Source organism: Phalacrocorax carbo, chromosome 24, assembly GCF_963921805.1.
Source record: "Phalacrocorax carbo chromosome 24, bPhaCar2.1, whole genome shotgun sequence".
Classification (NCBI taxonomy): Eukaryota; Metazoa; Chordata; class Aves; order Suliformes; family Phalacrocoracidae; genus Phalacrocorax; species Phalacrocorax carbo.
The window spans coordinates 4,293,547-4,307,627 of NC_087536.1; the positions used below are offsets into that span (position 1 = coordinate 4,293,547).

The 14,081-nt window shown below is 40.4% G+C and overlaps 1 protein-coding gene across 2 annotated transcripts in view; it reads right to left on the bottom strand.

Annotated features, from left to right (window-relative positions):
* Positions 1-5,460: 5,460 nt before the first annotated feature.
* PPP2R2A (protein phosphatase 2 regulatory subunit Balpha) overlaps positions 5,461-14,081 on the bottom strand; it is a 40,382-nt gene continuing 31,761 nt past the window's right edge. For both annotated transcript variants that reach the window (XM_064472545.1, XM_009507376.2), the window contains exons 4-10: positions 11,756-11,921; positions 11,078-11,190; positions 10,631-10,808; positions 9,589-9,753; positions 8,826-8,995; positions 7,937-8,028; positions 5,461-6,576 (exon numbers count right to left, since the gene is read on the bottom strand). In XM_064472545.1, the coding sequence (XP_064328615.1) occupies positions 6,297-6,576; positions 7,937-8,028; positions 8,826-8,995; positions 9,589-9,753; positions 10,631-10,808; positions 11,078-11,190; positions 11,756-11,921 (1,164 nt within the window). In that variant the 3' untranslated portion in view covers positions 5,461-6,296. The remainder of the gene's footprint in view (positions 6,577-7,936; positions 8,029-8,825; positions 8,996-9,588; positions 9,754-10,630; positions 10,809-11,077; positions 11,191-11,755; positions 11,922-14,081) is intronic.

Genomic DNA, 14,081 nt, shown 5'->3' on the forward strand with positions numbered 1-14,081 from the left:
CAGCAAATCCTCCTCCCTAGGCGCAACAGGTGTGAGGTAACCTGTCAGACCTGCATGGCGCAATGGTACGAGCCGCCGAAAGCTTCTTTCCTCTCATCAGCTTGCTTTTGCCTCAGATAATTTTAAGCCAAGTAGTAGGTCCATGAAATAGAGTTAAGGTTGCTTTCAAAGAACCGATAGTTTTTAAGATTAAAAGTAATACCTCTCTGAGATGACAGTGTTTAGCAGACAAACCAACCCCGTGCATGGCAATTTTTTTTTTAATTATTGTCAGACAGTTAAGATAGAAATGATGGCATCTGTGTAACAAAATTGGACTTGTTCTTAACTGGGATGCAAAAGGATGGCTATAAAAAGTGAAATTACTAGCGTGCACCACAGTTTCCTTTCAATATGAAAATGAGGAGACAACCTCAGGCTATTTATGCGCATACTGCTCTACTGAGAATGGGAGCAAAGCTGAATTTCCATGGAAGAGACTTTCAAATGCAGTGAGATACAGATGCAAACAGCTGCCTCACCCTGCTGAAGGTTCTTCAGTTGTAACACAAGTAGCTTCTGTACCAATTACCCAGACTAAGTAGCTGTCATTAAGTGACCATATATAGAAAAAAAGTTTCTTATAAATTATTAATTTGAAGATAAAAGTAAATTTTATCTTTAAAATCAAGCAAGTCCATTCCTCGATGCAGAGTGAGTTTTCATAGATACTTGGTATGGCGCTTAGCAGAACATTTACTAGGATTTTTCTGTTTCTGATCTCCTTTTTCACTGACATCGTCTAACAAAAAGAACCAGCGAGACTCACTTCCTCACAGAAGATTATGTAATTTTGCCCACACAGCTTAAGAAATCAGCTTTACTAACCTCACTCTATTTGACATCACTTGAACTTCAAGGTTTGCTTTAATGCCTAGAGTCTTTTAGGTGGAACATTGTAACTCAAGTCCCATCTCACACACATACATACATACATATATGTATACATAAAATTATTTTGCTTCCCAACAGCAGTAAAGGAGCCTTTTATATCATAAACCCCTCCCATCAGCAGCCACGAGAATATAAACTGCATTTTTACGTCACTGTACGCACAGTAGGAGTTCAGTAGCAGTAATACCTTCAGAGACTGGAGTCACACAGGTATGTTTACATTCATGTTCGTTCTTTCGTTATCTCACCATTACACATGCAAAGAAATTGCTTTTTTTCTGCTTGCGTCAGAACTCTTTCTAGCTAGAGAAAAAGCCTGTATGTACAACTGTCACAGTTGGCCCATCCTAGACTACCGGTTCCAAACATTTTTCATCTTGTATTTGCTATGTTGACAAGTGTCCAGATACTGGAGTGTGGACATTCGAAATCCGCCTTCTGTAACGCTGACCTTTCTTACCAAGCTGACTGTATACCCTGCGTGACTGTATCAAACGTCTAATCCGGTGGAAAGTCTGCATGTCCCTTGGGAATCACTGGAACAGGAGTAGCTACGTGTAGTAAAAAGAAAACAGTAATTTAAACAATTTAATAAAACAGCAGTTTTTAGGAAGAAGGGCCACAGATACATTCTCGATTGGAATCAGAACAATGAGCTGCTTACGATTTTGTACAGAAAACCTGCCCAGGCAACCTTATCCTCCTGTGCAACCCAAACACTCACAGGCTAGCGCCATGAGTATTTGTCACCTCCATCATTCAGGAAGCATGTGCTGTAATACTTGTGGCATGAATATTTATCAGTAAAGTAGGACTATTAAAATTTCTGAGTCAGAAATAAATTGATCAAGATTATAGAGTGAGTCAGTTCAGAGCCAGAAATAGCATCCACAAGTCCTGACTTTCAGCCCTGTGCTCTAACCACTACACAGGTTCCTAAGGCAGCTGAATGATGTAATTAATGTTTGTACAGTAATTTGAATCCTTGGACAGAAAATACTATGACAATAGCAAGGTTGGAGGGTCAGGAAACCACAGGTTAATAGAAGAGAAACAATGGCCATGAACTCCTGGGAAAGGCCTTTTGTACTCAAGTGCAATAAAAAGGTTTTTCTTCTAGAAAGTTATAGAAAACCTGACAAAAAAAAAGTGACAAGCCACCTGACTTCTCTCAGAGAGCTGAACCAAGCTAATCCCACTGTTTTATTCTTGTGTTCCAAGGTGCTTTTGATGTTTGAAGTAATTTAAGAATGACCTAAAAATCTTAAACATGCTCCGATTACTTTTATTTTATTTAGTACCTCTGTGCCCCAAATATGAAGAAAAAAGTTAACCTGTTGCCAAGACAGACACCATGCCAGCATCCAGCAAATGCAAAGGCAGTCTTTTCCCTACCCACCTCAGTTGGCTGGATTCGTTATGCTGGAGGTAGTGATGATGTGTACTGGAAATGCTTGTGTTTTATATTCATTATTACAATATTCATGTTATATAATCAACAGCAACTGATCAAACACACAGTCCTTGCAGGCAACTGGGGACTCCAAAGATGACTGCGAGGGATAGCCACAGCATCCAACCTCCCTCCCTTACATTTCCAAAGCACCCACCTTGTTGGTGACGTTTTGCCCCCTAGAAGAGAGCACCGACGCAGAAAAACCCGCACTGGAGACAAGGGAGAGTGCAAGACGCAAGAGAGAAAGGGCAACAGGAAACCTGTTGTTTGATTAGTCGAAAGCATATGTCGTGAGTAGGGAGACTATACAGCTACAGCCCAAGATGAGGAGCTGAAGACCAGTGCACAGGAAATTACTTCCTAGGTAGGTCAAACCTAGGAACACCCAATTCCAGAGCTGCCAATAAAAAAAAGTAAAAATTACTATGCCATCATCCAGCAGCCCCTCTCCAAGAGGGGGAAAGTACAGGTTCCTGCCTATCAGCACTGAGCTTCTTCCAGTTCAGCTGAGAATAAAAGATAATATATCTAAATAATAAATGCTGAAGTTACAGTCCTGTCTCAACAGAACAGTGAGGGTAAGAAGGGTGTTGCTGCACATTCAACGTTTTCAAGGCAGCAGACACTTCTCAGCAGGAAGACTGTGAAGGGACTTCAGCCACAGAACTTGCCTGCACCTCAGCGCCGTACCCGTCGGATAACGGACCTGTGCTGAACATTAATTGTTGGCAATAGTATCACCGTGGTTTAGAGTATGGCTGCAATTTTGCAGATAGTAACCGCTGAAGTGGTAGCTGTTGGCATTAGGTAGCATCCCTGGCTTCAAGACGCTAGGGAACAGAACTCCTTTTTTGCCTTTAGTATGGCATTCAAGGACTGCGAACTGCAAATTTACATTGATTTCACCGGGCACTGGAAGAGACGGCTGGAACGGAGCGGCTGCTTTCCTGCCACTGCTGGTGGAGGGCAGAATGACCCCACAGCACACCCCACCAGGCAGGCTTTCCAGGGCAAGGCCCCAAAAGCACAATAGGTCTCAGCTAGCAGGACGGGTTTCCTGTCAACATGCAGTGGGGAAGAGGTCAGTAACTGCAAAAATACGTGTGAACAGAGAAAAAGGAGAGGGACAGGAAAGAAGATAAAAAGCAACCTGACAAAATGTATTCTATGCATACTTTTATTAATAAAATATAAGATTTACAGCATATGTCAATGGACAGTGTGCTTAGAGAATTACCTAGTTGGATAGTATGACACCAAAGTCAGTAGCTGGTTTTGGCGAGGATAAATTAAACCTCAGATGACCCGCCAGGGATCACCACTACCGACAAAACCGAAAACCTTTCCCAGGACTAGCTTGAAAACCCCCGAATCCGTCCCAACAGGCACAGCTGAGGTCTGAGAGGCAGTTTCGCTTGACTGTAGTATTGCTAGGAGGCTGTGCCATGTTCTACGTGAAATCTACCTGTTCGGTTCTGTGTCGTCTTCACATCCTCACTTTCTTCTGCGTCTGCAATAAGCAACTTCTCAGATATTCTGTGCGTCATTTGGGAAACAGATACATGCAAGAGCAGCGGTTTTGGTACCAGGACCCTCAGTCTTCCCCAAATAGCCGTCATTAAACCTACGCCATTCTTCACAAAATGGAGGTGAACTGTACCAGCTCTGATGCAAAAGCAGCATCTAATTACCTCTTTGCCCTTGCGGTAAGATAAAGAATAAAACCCTTGGCCCTGGTCCTGCGAACACCAATACACATGATTAATGTTACTCAACAAGTTGTTTCCTTAACTATTAGTGAGTAGAGTCATTTGAGTAAAATTAGTCACATGCTACATAAAGGAGGAGTAGGGCCTACTAGTTTATTCTCCCATTGGAAAACAGTTGCTGTCCCTGGGGCAGTTTAATTTTGTTTTTTTTTTTACAAGGCTAACAGGTGAAAAAAAAAACAACCCCAAAATGGTAAAATCCTTGCAAAGGCCCATGGTCAGGCATGCATGTTACAAGACAAATACTGTATTTAAGAGAACCAGATCTAATAAATATTAGAATTTTTACATTTTCAAACCACTGCACAAGGACTTAAAGAAATTAAAGTATGGTTGCAATAGTAGTCTTGTTAACAACCTCTAACCCAGCCATAAGTTTACAGCAGAAACAGTATCTCAGCTGATCAAACAGAGGCATTATAACTACCTATAACTAAGCCACAGAAATAATTTAAATATAGGTAACTGAAAAGCAAAAATTCTCCCTGTCGAGGTAAGTTCACTACAATTTAAACTTCATTCTGAACGTTTCCATGAAGGAAGAGTAAACCTAAAAGCACAATTAGCAAAAATATCTGGAGGTAAAAACTCAGGAGCCTTATAAAGCATCAATATCTAGTTCATCTTTGGATAAGCCTTATTTGCTGAAGAGTTTAAGTCTCTCAAAAAACTACGAACACTTACTTCATGCAGTTTCTGTACTCCACGTATTTTCTGATCGTTGCACCATTAAACGTTTCTGTAAGTGCAATAACTTTGCAAAGCCAAAAGCAACACTTGCATGGTAAAACTACATTTCCACTCAGGTACTGATAGCAATAAAATACAGAAAACAGAGCATCTCAGAACGCAGTGCAGTAATTATCTACGTAACCGCTTGGTACTTCGTACTACATAACATCGTACTGCCAGACAAGAACTCAAAACAACTTTTTTAGAAGCCGCAGGGGACTTTGTGCTCTAAAAAGGGCATTAAAGGTGTCGTATCCTAAAACAAGGCATTACAGAAACCAGGATGAAATGGAACATTAAGACATTAGTCCCATAAAATGGAGTTTAAAACCTGAAAATTCTATTCCTGTTCCAATTTAAGCAATACTTTAAAAAAAAAAAGCGCCTTTAAGGATCCTGGAACAGTAACTGACCTGGTCAGATTATGGCAAAATCCGACAGCAGTTTGTGGTTTTGAAGTGGAAGCGGTCAGAGCATACTAGGGCTGGTATTCATGTCAGTCACGAATGAAGGCAGATACTTGTGAAATCCCTCCCTCTCTTCATTCCCATGAAAAATAATTAATACTGGTTAAAATCATTACAAAAAACATTATTTTATTTTCATGCATCTAAGGTAAAACACAGAGTATTTGTATAAAGAGGTAGATTAAAAAAAAGAAAACAGATTCTCCATTCTTTGTCACTTTTATTCAGTAGTTTGTTGGTTGGTTGTTTTTTCTTTTCCTTATTTTCTCTTTTTTGGTGCCAGACATGGCAAGGAGTGATTACAGTCAACTGTTTATTAAAACATTTGTTGCAACACAGACCCCCTTTACCACTGACCCCAAACGGACCCATTTCATGTGCTTTATTTTGTTTTGTGGTTTTTTTTTTTCTATACACCACCACCAAGGCTAGGTGGAGGGGGATGAAAGGGAAAGGGGGAGTCCAGGAGGCCAGAAGGAGGAGGAATGCTACAAGCCACAGCAAGAATGAGCTGTTTTTAATAAAAAAAGGGGGCCACGAATGATACAGTAATGAGGTTACACAATTATATCCCATAGCATGATTGAAGGCTTTCCCTGTGTTTGACGTCATCACAATGGAAGGCATAAAAAGTGGAGTAAACCGATGTTGATACAGTCCAATCTAGTCCATTAGGCAAGATGGTGCAAGTAGTCATTTAAATTAAAAAGTGCCCTATCCTCACCTAAATGGCTAGCAGACATGGAGAAGAACGCAGTGACAGATCAACAGAGCTTTCTCCATGTAGCTATAAAAGTGTGTTGTCATATGGCACATTTTTAAACACTGGAAAGGGGTGCCATAATGGACCTCTCATTCTCTTTCGTTTACAGGTACAAATGCTAGATTCAACTATTTCAACTATGCAGGAAGTGGACTCTTCAGGTAGGAATGCCAACCCTAATTCATTTTGTCTTGAAATATATACAAGTTGTTTGTAGTAGCTACGGCAATGATGTTTTCCTTAGGATGCCAGGCTGTGTGTAGAATCTTCTTGTTGAAGTCTAGGCTGTCAACACTGATTTCATCCTTCTTTCGCTTACCACTTGCGCATACTTTACGTGGCTTCAAAACCGTGCGGGGTTTATTGTTTTCCCGGGATGCCTCTAAGGTGATGTCTCGCTTTGTGTTTCTGTCAAACATTCTGAAGAAGTTGTTGTAAGATCCTGTCATGACAATGCTGTGGAGAGGCAGAAGGAAGAAAGTAATAGTTCAGTTGAAAATAACCTCTCCTGTTAGGAAACCTCAGGGCCCCAACTAAGATCATGCCTTATTATGTAAGCAGAAAGCAGGCAGCCTTGCCCACTACAATCTAAAGTGAAACTACAGCATTTGAATGTTTTATAGGTTTAATTTTTTGGTTGGCTTGTTGTTGGTTTTGTGGTTTTTTTGTTTATTTAAAAAATCTTTTTTTTTTTTAAATCTTTTTCCTTAACTGGACCTTTTAAAGGTACACACTTTGTTATCAAAGCGCTTCAGCTCAAGTGTTGTCATTCAATTTGCTTCTCATGCACACATGGGAATGTGATTTAACAAAAGCCAAATACATCGGACTTTTGGCCACTTAGTTTTAGTCACGCACAAGTTGCATGAATTTAGGTACTAACATACCTAGTTTGTGATACTACCTTATAGAAGATCCTTATTCTAAGGGTATTTGTCTTGCTGAGAAGCTGATCTAGAAGTTTCCCTGCCCTTCCTTTGCCTCAAAAAATATATCTGGACAGGTACCGAGTTAAAGAAAAAAAAGCACTGATAGGGATACAATGAGCTGATTTAGATCTAGCAAATAAGCAGTTAATGACATGATTAACACACAAAAGTCATAGCTGTCTTAAACGGTGTTACTGGCTAGTCAACCATGCCCGAGGGAGGCAAACTTGACAACTCATTGTAGGAAAGAGAATTCCGAGAAGGTCTCCCCCAGTGTCCCACCTTTTGACAAGGCAGCTTAAATACCAAAAACACACACATGGTTCCCCAACAGCCCCGGCGTAGAGTCTTACAGTTAGAGCATCAAGCAGACACCAGGGTTTGAGTACACGGGCTGTATTCCCATACAAATCATTCCAAAGTTGGGTCATAACAGATGACACAAGGGGGGGGAAGAAATCACAAAAAAAGAAACCCAAAAGAAACCCTAGGGATGATAAACCTAGTGGCCTAGGGTACTGGTAGTATTTCACAAGTTAAAGTTTGCAGAAAACCAGCTCTAATCTTACTCCTTCGCCTCTCTCTCCAGTTTAAGCGGCTGGAACATTTGGCCACTGTTTCATTCTGGCAAAGTGAAAAAAATTCAATTTCTAGTAGAATTCTGCATCTCTTTAGTACACACTAGGACAATTCTCTATAATCCTATCCTACAACATCAAGGGTTAAGAGCTAACATACATACATTAAAGTCTACTGAAGTACTAAAATACTATCCAAGCCAGCCCATGAATAAAACCAGACAGACATTTGAGGCCATGCTCTAAGTTGCCCATTTTAACAATAACTTGGCACTGTCTTAATTGCATATTGAGAAGAGTTAAACTTGCCTGTCCGATCCGTTCCAACAGCATTCGAATTTGTCAAAAATGCAATCATTCTCATACAGTGAGCAAAGTTTACTTCTGAGATATTCATGCACCTGGAAAAAAAAAATCAGATAACCTGAATGAATGCTGAACTTGCATACCTGTACAAGAACCGTCATAATTTCTGTTCCAAAAGTAATTATGTATCCGAGAGTGCTTACAGCCCATTCACAGGAGCCCACACAGCTCCGTCTCTGACTGCAGGGGTAAAGAGCAAAAGGAACAGATGCATGAGTTAACATACTCTGCGCTACAGAGATGTCAAATGAACTCCAATAGTAGCAAGTCACTCGGGGTGGGGAAAGAGACATCTCCCAAAGCCTGGCAATTCCTCAGAATGCTTCCCCTCTCCGCGCATTTGTTGTACCCTCAGTACCCTTTTAGATATCTGAACAGATTTATCAGGCCTTTGCTTCTTTCTAAAAATCACATTTTGGTGACTCATCTTCCTTCTGTGTATGATGAGGAGGATCCCTTCACAATTTTTCTTATAAAAACATTTTCCACAAAGGATATGTTTTACCTCCTATTTTCACCAGGAAAGAATAGGAGAATATAAAGTCAACCGAAGACTCTAGAGAGATGTGCTCTCTTGTAGCTGAAGACTCCCTTTCCACATTTCCATTGTCTAAGAGGGAGGCTTTTTCACACCCAAACATGGGTTTGGGTTCTGCAATCAGCCTGCGAATAGCAAGGTCCATTCGCACGTGTGTGGAACCCACAAACCTCACTGATGCTCTGCCCGAGCGCAGTGATCAACAGACAAAAATTTAACGGCCACACCATTACTATTAAGGCCCAGCACCCATCAAGGTTTTAATTTCTAGCCTACATCATCTTCACCAAATACCTGGTATGTTTCCACAGGTCTATTTTCCATATTTAAATCCCAGATCTTCACGGACAGGTAATCTCTAGTCATCATATATCGACCACTATGGCTAAATTTGACATCAGATATGGAAGAGATGATTTCAGAGAAAAATGATCTGTTGCTAGGATCTTCTGGTTCTTCAAACACTGTAAAAATAAGATGGGCATTTTAAGAGGTAAGTTTCGTCTCTTCCAGTACAAGATACACCCCAATCAGGTTAACATTTTTGCAATAAGCTTGCCCCATTAGGCTACAGCCTGCCTGCATCACATACAGCAGCTTTTGCGAGAATACCTTGTAATACCATTGCCATACTCTGAAATACTTTATTTCTGTAGCAAGTCAAGGTCAGCTTTTAGTGAAGTGAACTACTCACTAATATTCAGAGTCTTCACTCACACATGTAAGATACCAGGCATCAACTACAAACCAAACTCAACCAGTGTCTCACCACCTGAAGTCTGCAGAAAGCCACTCCTAGTCCTACTGCGTAGGCAGACTCCCCAGCTTAAGCTGCTAATAATTTTATTCACTACTTTTACTGTGACAAAAATATGAATCTAATTTTAAGATTTATTTCAATTTTTGGTTTTAGATCTGTTCAATATACTACAGAAATCCAATACAAATACACACACTCTTTGGTGTTTAATAGGTTCTCACTGAGTGTTCAGTTTCATCTATCAGCAAGGTATCACATTCCACAAAGAGACAACGAACGATGCAGGGCAGAACTTACATTTTGAGTGCCTGTCACAGAGTGCTGACGCTCTCATATCACAGAGACGAATCGTTCCTTTACTGCTGCTGTATACAAACGTATTGCAGCTGTTTGGGTGGAACTCTGCAGCTGTTATCACCTCTGTGAGCTCCTCCATGTTGGCAGGCTTTATATCTACAATATCTACAGCATTTTGTTAAGAATTTTTCTCTTTTTGTAACATATTTTTCAGCTTTAAATGTATTCAGCAATGCTTCTTCAGGTCAAATAGCCAAACAGAATTAAAACAAGCCAATAAAAGCAAAATAATACTTGAAGTTTGGAAGCAGGACAAGACTTCCATGCCAAGGCTGTGGGACCCAGTCACAAATAAAAGTTAAAATCAAGTCCCATGATTTGTCCAGAAAGCAAGACTGGAACATTGCATTCTGTATCAGTTCAAAGTTAATTCTTAAAACAGCGAAAAGCTGCTTAATTTTTTTGCTCCGCTTCAGCAGTAACTAATTCTACACTACATATGTGTCACCTACATTTTTTCACATAGAACTTTATTTTGCTTCAATTCTGATTACATTGCTACATTATAAAGAAGGCACGTGTGATTTCTGCTCAGGATCCTGCCGATTTGTCCACAAATCTCTGCTCCCAGCGATGGGACTGAACGCATACTCCTATGATCCTACTGCCTGCAACCCCTGTAGGTGCACATGCAAGAGATAAGAAAGGCACTCCTCTGACTTGCTTCCTACTGCAAGTCAAGGAAATTTTCACAAGATAGTTTACAGTAATGCTGCCTCCCAGCTCCGCCCATCTAACTCAAAACCTGAAGTTTTTTTCTCCTTTTGGAGTGTGTTTCTTGCCATGCAAATGCCTAGCTCTTATATTGCTCGTGCTGAGCAGCCACCTCTCCAGAAGTAAAAGTCCTTACGACTGCTAGGGAGAAATAACCAGGAAATGGACAAACATGCTAGATAAAAAGCTTTTCAGGAAAGGAAATACAATCCAACAGTTTTGTTGTAGCCAAGCTGTTCCCATCACATAAAACAATGCAAAAAGATACTAAAACTTCTGTCTGTAATTTCTAGGTGCCACAGGTTAATCCGCAAGTCATCTGCAGATAAGTACGTTTCATAATCGCTATTAATGGAGATGGAATTGATGTGATACGTGTGAGCATTGGCAAATATTCTTCGTGGACTAGCTTCAACCATGAGGTCCATGGGCCTGAATACTGGCACCTGCAAAATACAAAGCAACGAAAGTTTGAGATGCAAACGTACTACAAACATGTTAGCACTCACAGTCCTTCAACACACCAAGCCAATTAAAATACCTTAAAATCACCCCAGAAATAAGTGTGTCTGCCAACTGGCATCACAGAAAATATGGAGTTAAGAATCTGATGGGACAGTTGCTCACTGAGATAGAGGCTAACCTGTGTGCCGGCGGGGAGGGGGAGGAGAAATCACTTGAACACGGCCTATTCACAGGAGCACGAACTACTCACCCGTAGTGTTGTAACTGTAGTAGGATCCCTATACCGTCCATCTTCTTCCTTTAAATTATAACCCTCTGGTCTTTTGTCCCTTTCACTGATTTTCCATAATTTTATTGTTTTATCTGAAAATAAACAGCCAGAGTTTCAAACCAAAGCTCTAGCAAAGATACTAATCTTCAAGTTGATGCAGTTTAACATGAAGCCTTCAAACAAGACAAGACCACCTACATGTACCAAAAAAGACAAAAACACTGCTTGCAGAAAACAAGACAAGATAAAAAGCATTTAAAAGACCACCTCCACAGTTTGCTCTTTTTATAAAAGTTATAGCAAGTTTCAGTTAAATCGGGATTGTTATGAATGACTAATATAAGCTCTCGCACAGTTACACAGATAAGGAGATACTGAACGACAGCTTAGCTAAGCCCCTTTGCTATAAAGCAACCGAATCAGAAATGACTAATATACCACCCCATGCTATGGGGCTTCTGCATCCAGTGAAGCCAGAACAGCCGCTAAACAGAGTTAAACAGCCTAACCCTTGCATAGCCACATCCCTAGACACTTGCGTTTAAAACCAGCTTTCTTCCAGCCTTTTGAAAGTGGAGTGCATTAGACAAAATCCTAATATCAAACCTATGTAACAACAGGTTACCGTGCAAAATTAACTACTAAGTCATAGCTTACCGTTTGTAGACAATAAAAACTGAGCAGCATTTTTCTGGGGTAACCACCTAATTTTGTTGATCTTCTCTTCAATTTCTAAACTTTTCAAGTAGTCAAACTCTGGTTCATGGCTTTGAAACGTACTGTAAACATTGTATTCTCCCCTACTGTGAGACTGGGTTTTGTTCTGAAAAGAGAATTCAATCATCAAGATAGGTATGCATTGTACAGAATGCTTTTCAAGGCTGCGGGCAGAAGGCAGAACTAAGTATTTATGCAGCAAGATATACAGGCGGACTCTAACGAGCATAAGAATAGGTTAAGACTTCTACACTCTGGTGTTGCCTATGCCAGGTTTGCCCCGAGTATCCTTTAGTCTACAACTTGCCTTATTTTAACGACCCTGTAGGACAGATGAAGTAAGGATCATCTCTTTTTCAAGAACTTGATTAGAGTTTCTACTACTTGCCTAAGAAAGTATCAGAGAAGAGACAGTTATTGCAGCAGCTTTTGATTCCTAAAGTTTCCAGAAAATCCTCTCAGCCACATGAATAGTATCTCCAGGAAGTTTTTCATATTCATTCTGAGCAGCTGAACTTACGAACTAACATTTTGCCTAAATATTCTAGGCATAAGCTTTCTCTTTTAAAAACAAATATCAAAAATCTTCATCACTCTCTCATCTTAAATTTTCCACCTTTGTTTAAGGAGAATATTCCCCCAAGAGCACTACACAGCCACACGTATGGCAAATCCGCTCTGTGGGCAAGTTCGGCTGGCAAGACACACTACGGAAATCCCACATGTCGCCTCTAAATTTATACAAGCAGCTCATTTCCACATTGCCTGAGACCTTCTAAACTGCTTAAGTAGCTTTTTCTTCTTCATTCTAGAGACGGGGGGTTGGGGGGAGCTTAACACCTCTGCTGAATACATCTCTGACATTTAAAGTTGCACCTGTTCAGGATGGAACTGTCTGGAAAACCGAGAAAATCTCCAAACTTGCATGATTTCTAAAAGCTATGTTTAGGCAGTGGCTTCCTAGCACTAATATTGCACTGCACGGACTGAACCTCACATTCCCTCCAAGGAGTAAGGTGACAGAAAACTGGTACCATCTCTGAAATAGCGCTCACTAGGTGTACCTGAAATTAACGCAAGCTTAATTTTGTGACGTATTCCTGTTCCACCCATTTCAAGAGGTTGCACCATCAGATGCCTTTCCTGTGATATATTCTTGACTAGGGACTTTGCTCTTTCCTTGTCTTGTGTGTCTCATGTCCATCATTCATCTCATCCCTTAGTACCTCACTAAAACATACTCTTGATAGGATCCTTGCTAGCCCACATTTGTCACATTCCTTGCGTCATTTTCTCTTGCTTCACACCCTTACATTAATAGCTGGCAGCAATTCTGGCGTTTTACAATAAGCTGTGGGGGAGGGAAAATTGGACAAAATGCTTAGAAATAAAATTTGGCACTAGAATATTGTACCACACCTATCAATTATACTGGCTTTCCCACCCTAGGGAACGGAAGGAACTTTGTTCTAAGTTTCAGTTAGACCTAACAAGCTAACCAGGGTCACTGCAGAGAACAGGCGACTTCTGAAATAAATCTATTGTGCTTTAGGAAATGCTGGTCGTGATTCAGCGAACTTTCCTTCAATTCCATAGTTAGCATAATGATTGGGTCTTAAATGTACTTGTGTATTCCAGTAAAACTCTACAGGACTAGAATAATATATAAAACCAATAATATATTAAATCCATCCTTGGGATAAAAGCAAAATTTAAACCATCAGACCATCTCAGGGCACTCACAAAAAACCCCAAATCAAAACAAGAAGAGGTGTTGGCCCAAGTGCCTTATGTTAAATTCCAATTTAGGTAATTACAGGCTGCCTACTCAAATTCCTCCTTCGGTTTCAATTAGATACAATATTCATTTCCTGCCTGGTACTTCTGTAGTGTCCCTTGCTCCGCATTGCAGAAGGGCTGCCACATTCCAGTCCAGAGGTGGCAGCGTTTTGGCCCTGGGTAAGGTTACACTCGCTTGCATAACTCTATACAGAGCACTTGTGTTTTAGTGTTTTCGTTCCTGTATGTATGGTCTTAAAGCACTCTGGAATACAGTGTGATGACGGTGGTACATAAATTCAGCCATAATAGTTTAACAATTGTCTTTTAGATACTCTCACGTATAAAACTTGCTCTAGTCAGTCATGGATATGGCGGAACTAACTACTAATGCATTAGGGAATCTTGTCCCCATTGTTCATTCTCTAAACACAGAGGAGTCAAAATTATGCCAAAAACAATTCTGTGCAACTTAATCTGATAACCC